Source organism: Heteronotia binoei, chromosome 11, assembly GCF_032191835.1.
Source record: "Heteronotia binoei isolate CCM8104 ecotype False Entrance Well chromosome 11, APGP_CSIRO_Hbin_v1, whole genome shotgun sequence".
NCBI classification, from domain to species: Eukaryota; Metazoa; Chordata; class Lepidosauria; order Squamata; family Gekkonidae; genus Heteronotia; species Heteronotia binoei.
Genome location: NC_083233.1, coordinates 13,401,629 through 13,423,122, shown reverse-complemented (window position 1 = coordinate 13,423,122; position 21,494 = coordinate 13,401,629). Strand labels below are relative to the sequence as shown.

Here is a 21,494-nt window from a genome sequence, read left to right as displayed (position 1 = left end):
CTGTCTGGCATCTTGTTGTTCATCTTTGCTAATTTTTTGGGAGTCATGTACCATCTATACAGCATCTTAAAACAATTTTCTTTAATACTTTGACGTGTCGCGAGTTTCATAGAATTCTTCCACAAATATTCCCAAGATTCCATCTTTATTTCTTTATTTACATTAATTGCCCATTTTATCATTTGAGATTTCACTACTTCGTCTTCTGTAGACCATTGTAAAAGTAATTTGTATACTTTTGAAATTAAAAGTATGAAGCATGCTTGTGTTGTGTTCACATTGCACTAAATAATCCATTTTGCAACTGGATTTTTACTATGTAAGAATAGCAAAAATCCAGTTGCAAAACGTATTATTTACTGTATTGTGAACGCACCCCTGGAGATGTTTAGAAAAATGGATACTCCCAGCGGGTCTGTGAAATATGAATATATGAAGCTGCTGTATACTGAATCAGACCCTCAGTTCATCAAAGTCAGTATTGTCTACTCAGACTGGCAGCGGCTCTCCAGGGTCTCAAGCTGAGGTTTTTCACACCTATTTGCCTGGACCCTTTTTAGTTGGATATGACAGGGATTGAACCCTGGACCTTCTGCTTACCAAGCAGATGCTCTACCACTGAGCCACTGTCCCTCCCCTTGAGCCACCATGAAAAGACAGTAGCCTTTGTGATGTGAATGGTTTCCCATCTGAACTTAGGGTTGCCAGCCTCCAGGTGGGGCCTGGAGATCTGCTTTTACAACTGATTTCCAGCTGGCAGAGATCAGCTCCCTTGGAGAAAATGGCTGCTTGGAAGGGTGAACTCTAGGGCATTGTCTCATGCTGAGGCCCCTCCACTCCCCAAACTCCACCCTCTCCTGGATCCACCCCCAAAGTCTCCAAATATTTTCCAATGCTGACCTGGCAACCCTATCTGAACTAGTCAAATGTTGTTGAGGGTCTCCACAGACTGGCAGTAACAGTCACCACTAGCATGCACGGGGAGGGACGGTGGCTCAGTGGTAGAGCATCTGCTTGGTAAGCAGAAGGTCCCAGGTTCAATCCCTGGCATCTCCAACTAAAAAAGGTCCAGGCAAATAGGTGTGAAAAAACTCAGCTTGAGACCCTGGAGAGCCATGAATGTGGCTGTGGCTCAGTGGTAGAGCATCTTCTTGGTAAACAGAAGGTCCCAGGTTCAATCCCTGGCATCTCCAACTAAAAAAGGTCCAGGCAAATAGGCGTGAAAAACCTCAGCTTGAGACCCTGGAGAGCCGCTGCCAGTCTGAGTAGACAAGACTGACTTTGATGGACCGAGAGTCTGATTCAGTATAAGGCAGCTTCATATGTTCCTGTGTGACCCTGGTGTGGTCATTTTCAATGTAACTGAGCTGAACAAAATGGGAAATAGTATAGAAATATTATACCTCCTATGTGGAGCAGCCGCTGCCCAGAGCCATTTTGCCAACCTTAGCTCGGAGATTATCCCATTTGCTTATTTTATGTATTTATTCCAAGATGTATAGGTGGTTTTCCTATTCTCAAAGCAGCTAACAAGCAGTAGCATTTTTTTTTAAAAAAAAATAAACATTAATGCATCGCTGTGGTCTACAAATACCTCAATTCCAAATGGTAAAACTATCTATCAAATTAAACCAACCAAATACTGCTTTTTAAAAAAGACATTAAATTCATTTCTAAAATAACTGTGAAAATGGATCTGGCTTATTTCAGTTGGAAAAGAGCTCCCCAGGCAGGGAGCCACAACCAAGAAGGCTCTGCTGTCTATTGAGGTCAGTTCCGTGGTTGAAGTCAGGTTGCCAAATCCCCCCTGGCCACCAGCAAGGGATGGGAGGTGGGGGTAGAGAAGGGCTGCCAGGTTGGCAAACTGCTGGGAATTTGGGTATGGAAGCTGAGAGGACAATGCCACCGAGTCCACCCTCCAAAGCATTCATTTTCTCCAGGGAACTGATCTCTGTGATCTGGAGATGAATTGCAATTCCAGGAGATTCTCCAGGTCCCACACAGAGGCTGGCATCCCCCAATTATTTATTTTATTGATAGTCCACCTTTCTCTCTAAAACCCGAGGTAGATTAAACAGCGATCATAAATTGTGCACTTTCAATCCACTTCCAACTGGATTTTGCCAATTTGCACAGTAAAATCCCATTGGAAAGTGCATTGAAAGTGGATTGAAAGTGCATAATTCAGTGTGCATGTTTGCAGCCTAAATCAATACAGTCAGCAGGATGGGACATCCAACAAACAGTGCAATAGGGTTAGGATTGGAGAGATTCAAAACCACTCTGAAACAGAGCTGAAACAAAGCATTAGCATGACACATTAAATTATGCAGAAGTTACATAGCAGGATCCTACATACACCCAGGGCTTTTGGGGGGCAGGAATGCACAGGAGCACAGTTCCAGGTGGCTTGGTGGCAGTGGGTGTGACCTAATATGCAAACGAGTTCCTGCTGGGCTTTTTCTACATAAAAGCCCTGTGTTGGACAATGGTGGTGTCAGGGGGTGTAGCCTAAAATGTAAATGAATTCCTGCTGGACTTTTTCTACAAAAAAAGCCCTGCATACACCAACAGCCAGTATGTACTCTACGCAGTAGTGTAGTCTACAGTCTCCATCCCTTTCCCAACTAGAGTCCAGTCCAGTTCATCAGATCTGATGAAAGAGGTTTAACTCGAAAATTTACCCCCTGAAAATCTTGCTGGACTATCAAGATTCCTTGCCATTTTAATGTTGTATTTCTCCTCTGTATTGCTTTGGATCACCTGCTAGTCTGCTATAAAACGAAAGTATGTGGGCCTTCTAACAATCTCTGCGTCTCAAGGTCATCTCTATCTGTTAGAATGTTATGCTGAATATTTCATGGTGTGAGAATGCCTGTTTTGTAGCAATTTAGAGTTTTGAACTTATCTCGCGCCAGAGGGCTAGGTGCGCATGTAATGGTTAACTGCTCCACTATATATATATGCCTTTGTTGACCTCCCACCTCAATTTCATCACTGGCTTTGCCAGTGATACTATCCTGTCTTACAATAAACACTAATCCTAAAGAAATGGAGTTGTAATTATTGAAGAGAAAGGTGGCTGTGACAATCTAGCTGTTTTGCTGGAGACCAACCTGGTAACCTCTGAAGACATCCCTTTGCTCAAACACCTTTCTGAACCTTTTCATTTCAATATGGCCTGGGGCTTCAGCATACAAGAAAGTATTTATGGCTATATTTACTCGTCACACAAACCTAAAGCCTGCTGTACATGGGAATAAACCTTAGCATCTTTCTCTCTTTTTTTTGTTTTTGTTTGAATGAATGTGAACTTAATGGGAAAAATCATTTAAAGAATCTTGATGTTCATATTACTAGAGAAATTAATTCCAAGAGAGCAACCAGGTTGATTTGTTTCAGTAAAAATGACCAAGGGTCCTATGGCGAGAGTGTACACTTACTTGGGAGTAACTGTAATTTCAATACTGGGATTTCCTTGTAAGTAAATATGGCTAGTATCAGGAGCTAACACTTACTTATGGACATACTTATGGGGGAGGGATGGTGGCTCAGTGGTAGAGCATCTGCTTGGGAAGCAGAAGGTCCCAGGTTCAATCCCTGGCATCTCCAAAAAAGGGTCCAGGCAAATAGGTGTGAAAAAACTCAGCTCGAGACCCTGGAGAGCAGCTGCCAGTCTGAGAAGACAATACCAACTTTGATGGACCAAAGGTCTGATTCAGTATAAGGCAGCTTCATATGTTCATATGTTCATACTTTGGTTTCATAACCCTTGTGAACTACATTACTGAACAAAAACCTAAGGTGAATAACCACATGTTCTGTGAACCAGTGTATTTATACCAGCTTCAAAAATCAAACACTTTACAGATGATGGCAGTCATGTTATGGCCAAAGTCTCTGATGATAACATATATTTATTCTCCTACTACCCGTCAGATTAACTTTTAAGTTTTGTGCTGCAGATCTACTTTTCTCAGCGAGGCTTGACAAAATCCTATGGGCAGTTCAGAGGCAGAATCCAAGGTGCGAACAGCACTGGAAATGCCTCCATAACCATCTTCCACATGCAGCCATCAGAGACTGGTTCATATACCTGTGAAGTTTTCAATCCCCTGGACACAAATGCCCAGAATGAAAAATCTGTGGCCGTCAGCATACTAGGTATGATCTTTCAATTTTTCTGCACTGTAATCTTGCTGTTTTCTCACACTGTATTGAATTCAAGATTCACATGACAAAGGTTAGAGTAGTATTAGCAAGGTTACCAAGTTCAATTCAAGAAATATCTAGGGACTTTGGGGGTGCAGCCAGGAGACTTTGGGGTGGGGCCAGAAAACATTAGGGGTGGAGCCAGGAGCAAGGTTGTGACGAGCATAATTGAACTCCAAAGGGAGTTCTCGCCATCACATTTAAAGGGACTGCACGCCTTTTAAATGCCTTCCCTCCACTGGAAATAATGGATAGGGGCACCTTCTTTGGGGGCTCACAGAATTGGACCCCCTGGTCCAATCCTTTTGAAACTTGGAGGGTGTTTTGAGGAAAGGCATTGGATGCTATGCTGAAACATTGGTGCTTCTACCTCAAAAAACAGCACCCCCAGAGCCCCTGATAACCGCGGATCAAATCTTCATTACACCCTATTGTCAAGCATGCAGGTTCAATGACGAGTCGAAGTTGATACAAGACTACGTTTATTGATAAACCGATACTTTCAGTGTAACAGATTCTTGAGAGTGATGCTGCAAATACATTGATACAATACTTTTAAGGCTTACTTCAAAAGGATTCCAAAAGGTGGGGGCGAGGGGTAGCTCTCACACATAAACTATCATAAATGTCTACATTTTCGTAGCGTTATCCTTGCTTTCCCCAGATGTGTCGTACTCCCTACCAGGAATGTATGGGAAGGTGCTGATTACTTCTTCTCAAGTTAGTTTCGTTTCTCACTTCTTCTACTTTGCAAGCAATAAAGCAAGAAGGGGGAGGGGAAAGAATAACAGAGCTAGTAAAGACTGGTCCTCCCTGATACTTCACAGGCCAGTGTTATGAAGGACCCTATAACAATCAATTATCAATAGAATTTCACCATGCTTGACACCTATGAGAATTGGTCTCCATAGCGAATAATGGAGTGCCCAGCAGACATTTCCCTCCCCCGCCCCCGCTTTCTGATGACCCTGAAGTGGGGGAGAGCCTCCAAACTGGGAGATCCCCAGCCCCCACCTGGGGATTGGCAACCTTAAGTATTAGCCTTATACAAGTGCATTTGTTACCTGTTGCCCAGGTTTTGGGTCTACCAACATTCGTAATTGGAATGATTAAGGCAACAACCTAAGCATATTGACTCAGAAGTAAATCCTACATTATTTAATCCAGTTTGCTCCCAAGAAAGTGCTTTCAGGACTGTGAACTGCTGTGGTCAGACATGTTATTGTCTCTGCAAAATTCCACACAGGAGAAACCATTCGTTGTGGCTTCCAGTAGAAGAGAGCTGCATGCCGTTCTGATTGGCTGATTCTTGTTACATCACGAAGCCACCTCCTCATCTGTTGCCAAAGTAGTTTTCCATTTTTTTTTTTAAAGCAGCTAACGAAAACAAATAAGACACTGGGGGAAAAAATCAGATAAACTTTCAAGGCACTTGAAAAAAAATAATGTTTAAAAGGCAGGCTGCTGGCCTGAAATTTGGAGGTGGGGAAGTGAAATCGGCATTGGATTCAGAGGCAAACCCATGATGGAAGCCGGTCCGGCCCTAGATTGTCTGGCACCCTAGACAAGGCTAACTTCTGGCATCCCCCCTGCGCTGATAACATCACCAAGTCACATGGGGTCCCCCCCCCCAATTTGGCACCCTCAGAAGGGTGGCACCCTAGGCAATTACCTACTTTGCCTAGTGGAAGGGCCAGCCCTGCATGTAACCCAACCTTTCTGAGCCTCCGGGCACCTTTTGAATCCTGAGAGGAAATGGTGGACTCCATCACAAAAGGATTCGAACTTCCTGCATGGAAAGCATGCGCTCTACCGACTCATCATAGCCCCTCCCCAGGAATTCAAATTTGTTCTCATTGTGTCACCATTTGCTTTACTGAACTGCGGTAAACCACCACACAGAGGCAATTACAATCTCAGGAGGACATCTTCATAACTTGAGAAAATATTTCTAACAACGCAGTGGGATTTTATCCAGGGCTTATCCCTTATTTCCTTGTTTTATTGCTCTTTTCCAGTCCCACCGTCCGATCCTCACTGCAGCCTTTGGGGAACAGCCGAGCTGGGCCACGCCATCTCCCTGAATTGTTTTTCTAAGGAAGGTTTACCTGCTCCTACCTACCAGTGGTACCAAGTATCCGGGGACATAGCCACGCCAGTGACAGAGCAATACAGTGAGTAATAGCCCCTCGTTCCTCTATGTCATGTACTTTTCTGGGTTTGCTGCCCAATATCTGAGTGAGCAGAGCCTAAAATGGCCCACATTGTGGAAACCAGGAAATCTGAGGCAAGAACATTCCTTGGTAGTGGAAAGTGGTGTCGACTCACATCTGGCTTATGGTCACCCTTGTAGGGGCTTCAAGGGTAGAGATGAACAGATCTGATGAGTTCAGGTATTACTGGGTCATCCAGATCAGAACAAGAGTGTTCCTTAATGGACTTCAATTGTCCAAGACTGGTCCCCAGCTAACTGCATTCCAATCAGGCCCGTAGCTACAGGGGGCCCAGGTCGCTCTATTAAAAAAAACCCTTTGGCTACGAACATGTGCACAGACCCGGGAAGGAGAGGGGGGGCCATGGAAGAGGTTGCTCCATCTTTGGCTCCAAGGATGGAGCAAGTGCATCCACGACGCCCCTACTTTCTCCTTCATGGGTCTGTATACAGACCCGAGAAGGAGAAAAGTGGGGGGGAGCAGGAAGGAGGGGAGGTTGCTCAAGGGCCCTCTGATTGGCAGAACATTTGTTGCTCCCCCCACCCTCCTGGTGTGACCAATTGGCAACCTCCAGACAGCGCCCAGGACAGGTGCCCTCTCTGCCCACCCCCCAGATCTAGCCCTGGGCATCTGAAGCAACAGAATGCACTGTCAATGATATTGGGGGGGGAGGACTACTGGGTCATTGGGGTGAATTCCTATCCAGCATTAGGGTATGCTTGCACTCAAAACATCCCTGATCATGAAGAAGTTCAAATAAGATTTCCACCATTTTCGGGGAGGTGGGGATACGACTACTCTAAAGGCGGCGATCCCATCATTACTTGAAACAGGTTGGCTGATGGAAAAGGCTCGCTCATACCCAGGGCTTTTTTTTGGTAGAAAAAGCTCAGCAGGATCTCATTTGCATATTAGGCCACACCCCCGACAGCACTATAGTTTCACACGGGGCTTTTTATGCAAATCCCCCAGCAGGAACTTATTTGCATATTAGGCCACACCCCCTTACACCAAGCCAGCCAGGACTGCGTTTCTGCTCAAAAAAAGCCCTGTTCTTACCTGTAATCTGCCAGGCCTCAGGGCCAGGAATCTTTGCTACTAGTTTCCAGTGCCCTTTTTTGTACTTTGCAATTTGCTTGCTGATCAACCGTGAGAAAAGTGGGCTATAAGTGGAGCCAGGGCTTTTTTTTTGTAGCAGGAACTCATTTGCATGTTAGGCCACACACCCCTCTGATGTAGCCAATCCTCCAAGAGCTTACAGTGGACCCTGTAATAAGAGCCTTGAAAGCTCTTGGAGGATTGGCTACAGGAGAGGGTTGATGCCTAATATGCAAAGGAGTTCCTGCTACAAAAAAAAGCTCTGAGTGGAGCTATTAACAACGATAATAAAAATGTGTGGATTTCAGCCTCCTGGACTATGAATTTTTGAGTGTCTGCTTTGTTCTTTGCTTTGTTACAGATCACAAAACAGGTGTCTTTGTTATTGGCAACTTGACCAATTTTGAAGAAGGCTACTATCGCTGCACAGCGTCCAACGTTCTCGGAAACAGCAGCTGCCACATTAACATCACAACTTCACGTGAGTTTTCGGTAGCTGGGTCAACATTTTCATGCCCCTTCATCTTATATTCACAAAGGAAGAGTTTCCGCACAACCACATGGACACTGTTTAGCAACGAATCTTGGGCATGTTGCTCTTTTGAGAGCCAGTTTGGTGATAAGAGTCAGTTTGGTGTAGTGGTTAAGTGTGCAGACTCTTATCTGGGAAAACCGGGTTTGATTCCCCACCCCTCCGCTTGCACCTGCTGGAATGGCCCTGGGTCAGCCATAGCTGTCCTTGAAAGCGCAGCTTCAAGGAGAGCTCTCTCAGCCCCACCCACCTCACAGGGTGTCTGTTGTCGGGGGAGAAGATATAGGAGATTGTAAGCCACTCTGAGTCTCTGATTCAGAGAGAAGAGCGGGGTATAAATCTGCAATTCTTCTTCTCTTGTGCATGGATCTCACCTTTCATTCTTTTGTAAGGAAGAAAGCATGTGAGAAAGCTGGAGCCCACTTCTCACAGTTACAGAGAAAGGTTTGAATGTATGCCTGAGACATTTGCCAAAGCACCAGTGAGGGATGCTAGCTGGTCATTCTATATTTATTTAATTGAGATTCTTCTAAGGCTGGAAGCCAACTCTGAACTGGGAAATTCCCGGAGATTTGGGGGGGGGGGTGGAGTCTGGGGGGGGGGCAGGATTCGAAAAGGGCAAAGATCTCAGTGGGGCATAATGCCATACAGTCCACCCTCCAAAGCAATCATTTTCTACAGGGGAACTGACCGCTGTAGTCTGGAGATCAGTTGGAATTCTGGGAGATCTCCAGGTCCCACTTGGAGATTGGCTGCCCAATCTATTTCTCATTTCCACAACAGATGTGGGAGACAACTAGCAACATATGCCCTCGCCTGGATGGCCCAGTCTAGCTCACTGACATCAGATCTTGGCAGCTAAGCAGGGTCAGACCTGGTTAGTACTTGGTTGGGAGGGAGACCACCAAGGGAATCTTGAGTTGCTACAGCAGACAATAACAAGCCACCTCTGTCTGTCTCTTGAAAACCCCATGAGGTCACCATAAGTCAGGGGTGGCCAAACTGTGGCTCAGGAGCCACCTGTGGCTCTTTCGTACATATTGTATGGCTCTCGAAGCCCCCCCTGCCCCATCGGCCAGCTTGGAGAAAGCATTTGTCTCTTTAAATCACTTCTCCAAGCCAAGCCAGCCAGCAGCTTGGAGAACACATTGGAAGTTAAAGTTGCTTTCTTTCCCCTTCTCCTTCCCTCCCCACATCTATTTTCTTTCCTTCCTTCCAGCTCTCAAACATCTGACATTCATGTAAGTAAGTTTGGCCTCCCCTGCCATAAATTCACTTTGACTTGACTGCACTTTTCAGAGAGAGAGAGAGAGAGAGAGAGAGCTAGGGTTCTGGAGGAGGTTGCTTTTTGAGGTAGAAGCACCAAATTTTCAGCATAGCATCCGATGCCTCTCCTCAAACCACCCTCCAAGTTTCAAAAGGATTGGACCAGGGGGTCCAATTCTATGAGCCCCAAAAGAAGGTGCCCCTATCCTTCATTATTTCCAGCGGAGGGAAGGCATTTAAGAGGTGTGCAGTCCCTTTAAATATGATGGCCAGAACTCCCTTTGGAGTTCAATCATGCTTGTCACAACCTTGCTTCTGTCTCCACCCCCAAAGTCCCCAGATATTTCTTGAATTGGACTTGGCAACCCTAGTGGTGCCCACTCTCTGCTTTCCAAGGCTCAACAAGGCTGGGCAGCCGCAGGATGTTGCCACAAACTCATCCTCATTGCGACTCTCTGACTTGTCCCCCGGGTTCCCCTGAGCACATGGAGCAGGAAGGTGGAGAAGTGCTGCGCTCCACATGATGGTGTTGCTGGTGGAAAGTGCTGTCAAGTTTCAACTAACTTACAGTAACCCCTCGTGGGGTTTTCAAGGCAAGAAACATCCAGAGGTGGTTTGCCATTGTCTTCCTCTGCATAGCAACCCTGGAATTCCTTGCTGCTCTCCTATCCAAGTAGTAACCAGGGCCAGGGCTTTTTTTTATAGAAAAAGCCCAGCAGGAACTCGTTTGTGTATTAGGCCACACCCCCTGACATCACCATTGTTTCACATAGGGCTCTTTTGTAAGAAAAGCCCAGCAGGAACTCGTTTGTGTATTAGGCCACACCCCCTAACATCAGCATTGTTTCACACAGGGCTTTTTTGTAGGAGAAGCCCAGCAGGAACTCATTTGCGTATTAAGCCACACCCCCTGATGTCACCATTGTTTCACACAGGGCTCTTTTGTAAGAAAAGACCAGCAGGAACCCATTTGCGTACTAGGCCACACCCCCTGACGTCACCATTGTTTCACACAGGGCTTTTTGTAGAAAAAGCCCAGCAGGAACTCATTTGCATATTAGGCCACACCCCCTGACATCAGCATTGTTTCACACAGGGCTCTTTTGTAAGAAAAGCCCAGCAGGAACCCATTTGCGTATTAGGCCACACCCCCTAACATCAGCATTGTTTCACACAGGGCTTTTTTGTAGGAAAAGCCCAGCAGGAACTCATTTGCGTATTAGGCCACACCCCCTGACATCACCATTGTTTCACACGGGGCTCTTTTGTAAGAAAAGCCCAGCAGGAACTCATTTGTGTATTAGGCCACACCCCCTAACATCAGCATTGTTTCACACAGGGCTTTTTTGTAGGAAAAGCCCAGCAGGAACTCATTTGTGTATTAAGCCACACCCCCTGACGTCACCATTGTTTCACGCAGGGCTCTTTTGTAAGAAAAGACCAGCAGGAACCCATTTGCGTACTAGGCCACACCCCCTGACGTCACCATTGTTTCACGCAGGGCTCTTTTGTAAGAAAAGACCAGCAGGAACCCATTTGCGTACTAGGCCACACCCCCTGACGTCACCATTGTTTCACGCAGGGCTCTTTTGTAAGAAAAGACCAGCAGGAACCCATTTGCGTACTAGGCCACACCCCCTGACGTCACCATTGTTTCACGCAGGGCTCTTTTGTAAGAAAAGACCAGCAGGAACCCATTTGCGTACTAGGCCACACCCCCTGACGTCACCATTGTTTCACACAGGGCTTTTTTGTATGAAAAGCCCAGCAGGAACTCATTTGCATGTTAGGCCACACCCCTGATGCCAAGTCAGCCAGTACTGCGTGCCTGCACGTTCCTGCTGCTTTTTTTTTTTTAAACAACTTTGACCAGGGCTCACCCTACTTAGCTTCCAAGATCTAATGAGAGCATGTTCTGATAGCCTTAACTGAAGGTTGGAGGGAAATTTTAGCTCCAGAAAGGAAAATGTGAAGGAAATTTACACATGCCAGCCTGCCCCTCTGTACTGTGTGTCTTTCCCCCTCCCCTGCACATTCATACTAAATGGATCACTTTTCCTCTTTTGGAATAGTGTCCAACTTTCGTTAACACGCAGAAAATCTCTTGCCTAAAGCCAGTTCGTATCCAAGAAGAAGAAATAACCAAAGCTTTGTTCTTGCTGTGGCTTGCCATACGGAAAGGAAAGGGGTTAAGTGCACTTTCTTGCCTTTTATCTAGACCAGGGGTGGTGGTGTTAGGAGACCCGGATCTGACATAAATGAGATCTCGTTGAGCCAGGCCCTGCTGGGTTGGGCGGGGCCATGTCAGGCCAGGCCATGTGTGTACCTATTTAAGATTAGGTTGCAGAGATATAAACTTTATAAAGGACACAATTTTTTTTTTAAAAAAACTTAAAACATGCTTAAAATGTTAGCACTTGCTCTTAAAGGTACTTTCTTTGTATCTCTCCAATGGGATCCAGGGAACTGGACAAAGGAAGCCCTGGCTCTTTCCTTCCTTCCCCAAGGGACTGGGGGGAGGGGTCTGAGCTAATAGAAGGGAGAGAGGCTTGGCTCAGTAGCTCTGCTGTGTGATTGAGAGAGCATGGAAAAACAAGCTCTGCCTTCCCCCCTTCCTCTCCAAGGGGGGAGGAGCCTCAGCCAATGGAGAAAATAGAGGCTTTGCTCTGTAGCGCCTGTGCAATTGAACAAGCCTTGCAAATCAAGGGACAGTGACTCAGAGGTAGAGCATCTGCTTGGGAAGCAGAAGGTCCCAGGTTCAATCCCTGGCATCTCCAACTAAAAAGGGTCCAGGCAAATAGGTGTGAAAAACCTCAGGTTGAGACCCTGGAGAGCCGCTGCCAGTCTGAGAAGACAATACTGGCTTTGATGGACCAAGGGTCTGATTCAGGATAAGGCAGCTTCATATGTTCAATCAAGCCATTACCCAGAAGGCAGCAGGAGAGAGGGAGAAGGAAGCAGATGACAGCCAGTTGCTCAGGGGCCAGGTAGGAGCCCTCCGGGGGCCTGATTCAGTCCCTGGACCGCATGTTCGACACCCCTGATCTAGACTAACTTGGTGAGGGGTGGTGAGGTGGTGGCTGTAACCCCCAACTATCCATTCTCATTTTTCATGGACTCTCTCCTCCATTTGCACGCCCGTCATCTAGTGGATTGAGGGGCCCACTAAGAGATCCTGGGTTGAGGCCTCACAGAATCCTGCTGCTGGCATGGTTTGCTGGCATGGCCTGCCTCCTTGGGAGGGGAAGTGAAACTAACGAGACCCTGAAAATTGCAGACCAGCTCACCTCACCTGTCAGGCTGAGCAGGGGAGTTTGCAGCGCTCATCACAAAGCAGCCGCAGACCTCTGCTGTATCCGAGATGGTTATTTGTCCCTTTGTACCTGCACCGACCCATGCCAGGCAACAAGCAACCAGGGATCCTGTCTGGCATTTTACATCTTGTCCTAGGGTTGCCAACCCCAGTTGAGGCCTGGAGATCTCCCTGAGCTACAAGTAATCCCCACACTACAGAGACTAATTCTCTTGAATGAAATGGACACTTCGGGGGGCAGATTCTGTGGTGTATCATGGAGTCTAGAAGAAATAGAAGTCCTAGAGTGACATCACATCCCTGCTGAGCTCCCTTCTCTCCCAACCTCCACCCTCTCAAAGCTCTGTACTGAAGCCTCCAGCAATTTCCCTGTCCACAGCTGGTAACCCTGTCCTTCTCATTGCTCCCGTGATGTCATCACAGGTGATGTCATCACGCCTGCAACGTCACGGGGAGGTTCCCCCTCCCGGCCCGGGAGGGCTCGGCAACCCTAGTTCGACACGCCTGATCTAATCAGATCTCAGTAGATTGTGTGTCATTACTTTGCAGAGATGCCGGCTCACTTGTGTTTGTTCCCCTGTTTGTTTGCCTAATTGAGGTCTGTTTTTTTTTTTTATTTTACTAAATTTACTCAAAATTAAAACAGTGGGGTGATGACAACACCAATAAAGCGAAAGGAAAGGAAAGGAAAGGAAAGGAAAGGAAAGGAAAGGAAAGGAAAGGAAAGGAAAGGAAAGGTCCCCTGTGCAAGCACCAGTCATTTCCGACTCTGGGGTGACGTTGCTTTCACAATGTTTTCATGGCAGACTTTTTACAGGGTGGTTACTGGTGCCTTTCCTTGCCATTGCCTTCCCCAGTCATCTAAGCTTTCCCCCCAGCAAGCTGGGGACTAATTTGACAGACCTCGGAAGGATGGAAGGCTGAGTCAACCTTCAGCCAGCTACCTGAACCCAGCTTCCACCGGGGATCGAACTCAGGTCGTGAGCAGAGCTTAGAACTGCAATACTGCCGCTTTAACACTTTGCGCCACGGGGCTCTTACAAAAAGAGCTTACATTAAATATAACAGGTATAAAGTTCTTTTGGGATGTCTCTGTTCTTTGCCAGATAATTTAAAATAGGAGACCAGGATCTTTTTAACCTGGTAACTGTTGCTGGTGAAGGCAAGGAATTAAGGCTAAAAGTTAGTTTGGCTAAAGCATATTGTTCCCAAAGTCTAGAGTGCCAGGCCGAAACCGATGGAGCTGAAGGGAGTTTCCATTGAGAAGCGATTGCAAGTTTTGCAGCTGCTAGTAGGATACCAATAACCAATTGTTTCCATGTTTGGTAGATCATCATTCGGAAGTAGACCCAAAAGTAGATATTGAGGTGTATCATCTAATCCAGGGGTGTCAAACATACGGTCCAGGGGCCGAATCAAGCCATCAGAGGGCTCCTATCTGGCCCCCAAGCAACTGGCTGTCGTCTGCTTCCTTCTCCCTCTCTCTTGCTTCCTTCTTCATCTCAGCTTGCTTTACAAAGCTTGCTCAATCACACAGGAGCTACAGAGCAAAACCTCAATTTTCTCCTTTGGTTGAGGCTCCTCCCCCTTCTGGTCCCCTAGGGAGGGAGGGAAAGAGCCAGAGCTTCCTTCTCCCCATTCCCTGGCTGGCTGCCCACTCTCCTAATCCAGGGATTGTTATGCAGCTGCACTTTCTATTCAATGGACAAGGTAGGTAAGTGAGGAGGAAGAGGGGGAACCGTCAGGAAGGTTCAGGAGCTGTGCTACTGTGAGCTCCTGCTGAATCTGAGGCCTGCACCTGCCGCATATTTCTGAAACATGGACTTTTGTACAGTGGGTTTGTGGTTGGCAGGGCATTTCCATCATGAAAAAAAGTGCTGCCAGAGGAACGGGTAAGCTGCAAGAAGAAGAAGAATTGCAGATTTATACCCCGCCCTTCTCTCTGAATCAGAGACTCAGAGCAACTTACAATCTCCTGTATCTTCTCCCCCCCACAACACACACCCTGTGAGGTGGGTGGGGCTGAGAGGGCTCTCACAGCAGCTGCCCTTTCAAGGACAACCTCCGCTGGAACTATGGCTGACCCAAAGCCATTCCAGCAGGTGCAAGTGGAGGAGTGGGGAATCAAACCCAGTTCTCCCAGATAAGAGAGCTCTGGCTGACCCAAGGCCATTCCATCAGGTGCAAGTGGAGGAGTGGGGAATCAAACCCGGTTCTCCTAGATAAGAGAGCTCTGGCTGACCCAAGGCCATTCCATCAGGTGCAAGTGGAGGAGTGGGGAATCAAACCCAGTTCTCCCAGATAAGAGAGCTCTGGCTGACCCAAGGCCATTCCATTAGGTGCAAGTGGAGGAGTGGGGAATCAAACCCAGTTCTCCCAGATAAGAGAGCTCTGGCTGACCCAAGGCCATTCCATCAGGTGCAAGTGGAGGAGTGGGGAATCAAACCCAGTTCTCCCAGATAAGAGAGCTCTGGCTGACCCAAGGCCATTCCATCAGGTGCAAGTGGAGGAGTGGGGAATCAAACCCAGTTCTCCCAGATAAGAGAGCTCTGGCTGACCCAAGGCCATTCCATTAGGTGCAAGTGGAGGAGTGGGGAATCAAACCCAGTTCTCCCAGATAAGAGAGCTCTGGCTGACCCAAGGCCATTCCATCAGGTGCAAGTGGAGGAGTGGGGAATCAAACCCAGTTCTCCCAGATAAGAGAGCTCTGGCTGACCCAAGGCCATTCCATCAGGTGCAAGTGGAGGAGTGGGGAATCAAACCCGGTTCTCCCAGATAAGAGAGCTATGGCTGACCCAAGGCCATTCCAGCAGCTGCAAGTGGAGGAGTGGGGAATCAAACCCGGTTCTCCCAGATAAGAGAGCTCTGGCTGACCCAAGGCCATTCCATTAGGTGCAAGTGGAGGAGTGGGGAATCAAACCCAGTTCTCCCAGATAAGAGAGCTCTGGCTGACCCAAGGCCATTCCATCAGGTGCAAGTGGAGGAGTGGGGAATCAAACCCAGTTCTCCCAGATAAGAGAGCTCTGGCTGACCCAAGGCCATTCCATCAGGTGCAAGTGGAGGAGTGGGGAATCAAACCCAGTTCTCCCAGATAAGAGAGCTATGGCTGATCCAAGGCCATTCCAGCAGCTGCAAGTGGAGGAGTGGGGAATCAAACCCGGTTCTCCTAGATAAGAGAGCTATGGCTGACCCAAGGCCATTCCAGCAGCTGCAAGTGGAGGAGTGGGGAATCAAACCCAGTTCTCCCAGATAAGAGAGCTCTGGCTGACCCAGATGGCCCAGGCTAGCCCGATCATATCTGATCTTGGAAGCTAAGCAGGGTTCTGGTTATTATTTGGCTGGGGGGCCACCCAGGAAGCCCAGGGTTGCTACCCTGAGGCAGGCAATGGCAAACCACCTCTGTTTGTCTCTTGCCTTGAAAATCCCGGGACCACCACGAACCAGCTGTGACTTGCGGGCACCTTCCACCACCCCTGACCAGGGTTCCCCAAAGCTGAGTGAGCGTGAGCTAGCTCACAGATTTTTAACTTCCAGCTCATACCTTTTTGTCTTAGCTCAGGAAAAACGGCCCCAGAGCACACTAATTGATGCAGGAGCTCCCCCCTTGAATGCTAGAAGCTCACAAGACTCTACAGCTTAGAGGGAACACCGGCCCCTAGCACAGTTCCCTCTAAGCTGAGTGAGCGTGAGCTAGCTCACAGATTTTTAGCCTCCAGCTCACAGGTTTTTGTCTTAGCTCAGGAAGGATGAGCCCAGAGCACTCTAATTGATGCAGGAGCTCACCTTTTGAATGCCAGGAGCTCACAAGGTGGAATTTTTGCTCACAAGACTCTGCAGCTTAGAGGGAACATTGCTTTGACCATTGCAAATGTGGCCTTCTGGGACGCTGGCATGGTGATCTGCAATGCAAGCACCACTATGCTACACAAAGGTTCCCAGTGTGGGAACCAGGCCTAAGTCATGGGGTTGCCAGGGCACTCTCAAGGACCACATTAGTTAATGTATCAAAATGTATATAAAAAGGGGCTCCCCCATTGCATGCATATATTTAAACAACTTGATATTACTGAAAATGGTGGTACTGTATTAACTTCTCCCCGGTGAGGATTCAGAGTGCATCACATCATTCTCTTCTCCTCCACTTTTACACGCACAACAACCTTGTAAGGTGGGTTAGGCCAAGTGGGCGTGACTAATCCAAGGTCACCCTGCAAGCCTCCATGGCAGAGTGGTGTTTTGAACGCGGGTCTCCCAGATCCTAGACCAACATTCCAGTCACTACCATTACACTAGCAATAAATGCTGTGGAATGGTATTACCTGTTTTCTGCCTTGAAGTGCATTTTGCCGCTTGATATCAGTCCCAAATTCCCACCATTCGTGCAGCGTTGCAATACAAAATGATAACCCTTCTGGCCTGCTTGTTCTTTCAGATTCAGAAACTGGCATTATTATTGGGGCCCTGATTGCAGCAATTCTAGCCGCTGCTCTGATCTGTGGTATTGTCTGGTTTTTAACAACAAAGGAGAAGAGAAAGAAGAGAAAAGAGAAAGCTGCAGTGAGTGAAATGCAGTAAGTCATCCAAGAGTTTTTCTTTTTCTTGGTATTTTTGAATTTGTTTTTTTTTTAGTATGTGCATCTGTGTGTGTGTGTGTATACCTGGAAGTCGTGGTGACCTCTGGGAACTGACCCCTACTGGGGGCCTAGAGGATATTCAGGGAGGTGGCTGAATAAAGCCTGCCCCCACCTCCCGACTGCTGGTATTCCAAGGAGATCTCCCATCCAAGTACTTGCCAGAGTCAACCTCGCTTAGCTTCCGAGATCTGACAAGATCTAGTTTTCTTGAGTGCCACCTGCAAAGCACGGTTTCTGTTTTGCCTTTAGTGAGGAGAATGGATTTCGTTGTGGAATCAGATTCAAATCATGGCCTTTTTTTTAACTTGAGTTAAAAGAGATTGATCTCTCACCCGAGAACTTCAAGAGGACAGATTTTTGAGTCCAGTGGCGCCTTTAAAACCAACGAAAGTTTATTCAAGGCATGAGCTTTCGAATAAACTTTTGTTGGTCTTAAAAGCACCACTGGATTCAAAATCTGTTCTACCGCTTCAACACAGCTGCCCGCACGGATCTGAGAACTTCAGATGTAAGACAACCCTCTTCCGGCTGGCCTATGACTAGCTGGTACAAGAAACTGAGCGTAGTTATACTGGATGTCTGCTGCCCCCAATGCTTTAAATGTTTTAAATGGTTCAATGTTTTAAATGGTTTAATGTTTAAATTTAAATGCTCTATGTTTAACACCTATTTATGTTAGATTCCTGTGTTGTAAGCCGCCCTGAGCCACTTGTTGGGAAGGGCAGGATAGAAGTCATAAAATAAATAAATTACTTGCAGAAATAGAAATTAAAGGTGTCAGTTGCTGAAGGTTATGGAACTGAGCAGAGGGTGGGCCATTGGCTCACTGAAGGTAAACTGTGACAGCTATTTTGTGGCTGGCTCCGCCTTCCACAGCAGCCATTTTGTGGCTATGCTCATCACGCTGTGTCAGAATTCCAAAGGCTCTTGCAGGCTCAAAAGCCTGTGGGAGCCCTTGTGTTAAAGGATGAAAAATATGGAGTGCTTTATTCTGGGATAGTTTATACTTTGGAAATCAGAAGCACGCTGCCTAATCTTGATTGGTTTTTTCTGCAGGGATGTTGCCCAGAAAGAACCACTGAACGCCGAGTATATCGCTGTGCCCAACCAAGGAAGTGTGCCCGCAGCACCCGTTCTACCCAGCAAAGAATCCACGGAGACAAATGAGTACATTACCCCGGAGGAGATCGAAGTCGCCGCAGTCCCTGAAAATGAAATGCAAGAGGTGGAGCACCAGCCAGTGGCCTAGTCTCCCCTGCCACACCCACTAGGGCAACCCACCTTCTCTATGGTTGCCAATACCCAGTTGGGCAACCAAAAAAGAGTCGCACGGGACGTGGAGCTGGGTTACAAGCGAAAGCACCGTGTGCAGCAGAACTCCTGAAGCGAAATGAACACTTAAAAGATGTACAATTCAATAAATATTTCAATCATGAAATGTCTGCCGTATCTTCATTTCTTCAATCCATGTGACCTGTGTCAACAAAGAGGTGGGGAAATTCAATCCATCATTTGCATCATCAATCCATGAAGGATGTCCTTTGTGAATTTATGTCGCATATGATGAATTGAATTTCCGCACCTCTTTGTTGACACAGGTCACATGGATTGAAGAAATGAGGACACTGGAGACATTTCATTATTGAATCTCCAGTTGGGGGGAGGGCATCCCCTGGTTTGGAAGCCCTCCCCCCACTTCAGGGTTATCAGAAAGGGGGGGGGGGAGGGAGGGAAATGTCTGCTGGGAACTCCATTATACCCTATGGAGACCAGTTCCCATAGGGTATAATGGAGAATCGGTCTGTGGGGGCTGTTTTTTGAGGCACCAAATTTTCAGCATAGCATCTGGTATCTCTCCTCAAACCACCCCCCAAGTTTCAAAAATATTGGACCAAGGGGTCCAATTCTATGAGCCCCCAAAGAAGGCACCCCATCCTCCATTATTTCTAATTGAGAGAAAGCATTTAAAGGGCATGCGGTCCCTTTAACTGTGAGGGCCAGAACTCTCTTTGCACGTCAGTGGTGCTTGTCACAACCTTGCTCCTGGCTCTACCCCCAATGTCCCCAAGCGTTTCTTTAGTCAGACCTGGCAACCCTAACCTACTCCCAGTTCAGTTCCACCAGGTAGAAGAAGACTGCAGATTTATACCCTGCCCTTCTCTCTGAATCAGAGACTCAGAGTGGCTTACAATCTCCTGTATCTTCTCCCCCGCCCCCTCACAACACCCTGTGAGGTAAGTGGGGCTGAGAGGGCTCTCACAGCAGCTGCCCTTTCAAGGACAACTCCTGTGAGAGCTCTGGCTAACCCAAGGCCATTCCAGCAGCTGTAAGTGGAGGAGTAGGAAATCAAACCTGATTCTCCCAGATAAGAGTCCGCACACTTAGTTTAGTTTATTAAATTTATATCCTGCCCTCCCCGCCAAGCCAGGCTCACTTAACCACTACACCAGGGGTGGCCAACGGTAGCTCTCCAGATGTTTTTTGCCTGCAACTCCCATCAGCCCCAGCCAGCATGGCCAATGGCTGGGGCTGATGGGAGTTGTAGGCAAATAAAACATCTGGAGAGCTCCCATTGCCCACCCCCTGCAGTACACCAAACTAGCTCTCCCTGTCCCAATCCAGCAGGGGTAATCCTCCTAAACAAAGCATGCTTTTGAACACAGAACCCAATCTGGATCATGCTTGGTGTTGCCAAAGGGGCTCAGCGCTCTGCAGTCCCCAAAGGCTGAACACATGTGCACGGCTTTGGTTCTTGGGCTACATCAGCCCCATGGAATGGAGGGCCACCCCCAGCATCACCTGTCCCTCCTCTGACAAACCAAAGGTGATGGTGCTGATCGCCTCAAGGTGGGATCTGTGCAGCTAGGTCCCTGTCTGCAAGGCAGTACAACGCCAAGCTTTTCAAAGGCTTGGGAAAGGGTGGCCTTTAAAATAGGATGGAACATGCTAGTTGTTGCCATGCATAGCGTTGCCAAAGGGCTGTCCCTGCGTGACTCAGTATCTCCTAACATTTTGTGTAATCGCCCAATTTTTTTAAGATTGGACTCAGTCCCCCACAGCAGCCATTTTGTTATTCAGGTGCTCAAAACTCCAAAAGTATTCAAAGGCAGTGTTCCCTCTAAGCTGAGTGAGCCTGAGCTAGCTCACAGATTTTTCGCCTCCAGCTCACACGTTTTTGTCTTAGCTCAGGAAAAATGGCCCCAAAGCACACCAATTGATGCAGGAGCTCACCCCTTGAATGCCAGGAGCTCACAAAGTAGAATTTTTGCTCACAAGACTCTGCGGCTTAGAGGGAACATTGGCCCCTAGCACATTTCCCTCTAAGCTGAGTGAGCGTGAGCTAGCTCACAGATTTTTAGCCTCCAGCTCACAGGCTTTTGTCTTCGCTCAGGAAGGATGAGCCCAGAGAACACACTAACTGATGCAGGAGCTCACCCCTTGAATGCCAGGAGCTCACAAAGTAGAATTTTTGCTCACAAGACTCTGCGGCTTAGAGGGAACATTGCTCACAGGTTCAACAAAGCTGAATACAGGTTCATTCACCTGGCCATGAAATGTGTGGCTGGAAGCCTAGAAACCCTCCTTCATACACAGCGCAACACACTCTTCCCATTACAGAGCACGTTCAGCTTGTGCAGCGGTAAATATCAGCATCACAACATGGATTTGCCTCTGTGGATTACCTTTGCTGGAAATGGGTATGCATTTACCTTGTGTCCAGGCCTCGGATTCAGCAGGAGCTCACAGGAACGCAGCTCCTGAACCTTTCTGAGGGTTCCCCCTCCTCCTCCCCACCTTGTATTGAATAGCAGGTGCAGCTGCATAACAATCCCTGGGTGAGCTCCACCACTTATTACTCTACAAAGCGACCCCTGCCTGCGCCCATATGCAAGGAGCTGCACGTTTGTGTATTCCAATTTAAAATGGACAGTGCTTCAATTTTTAAAATTGTTTTAGTGGAACGCAGCAAATAACTTGCCTTTAATGAAAAGTTTCAAAAGTCTATTTTCTTAGCCCTACCTGGTAATCATTTTCAGATACCATCCCTGTGGATTAATGACTTTTGGAGGAATTGACATTGGCCATGCCAGCTCAGTTCAATATTGCCTACGTTTTCTTATAATTTTCTAAGTTCTTAAGTGTGTTGTGAGAGTTAAAACTGAATAAATTCACTGAAACACATCACCTAGGAGAGTTTCTGCATGCATGAAAATGAGCATCGGCAT

The 21,494-nt window shown here is 47.3% G+C and overlaps 1 protein-coding gene across 1 annotated transcript in view; it reads left to right on the top strand.

Moving 5' to 3' along the window:
* Positions 1-18,534, top strand: part of VSIG1 (V-set and immunoglobulin domain containing 1) — a 37,017-nt gene extending 18,483 nt beyond the window's left edge. The window contains exons 3-7 of the mRNA XM_060249114.1: positions 3,966-4,164; positions 6,231-6,386; positions 7,885-8,004; positions 17,067-17,205; positions 18,325-18,534. Of these exons, the coding sequence (XP_060105097.1) occupies positions 3,966-4,164; positions 6,231-6,386; positions 7,885-8,004; positions 17,067-17,205; positions 18,325-18,517 (807 nt within the window). The 3' untranslated portion in view covers positions 18,518-18,534. The remainder of the gene's footprint in view (positions 1-3,965; positions 4,165-6,230; positions 6,387-7,884; positions 8,005-17,066; positions 17,206-18,324) is intronic.
* The last annotated feature ends 2,960 nt before the right edge of the window (positions 18,535-21,494 follow it).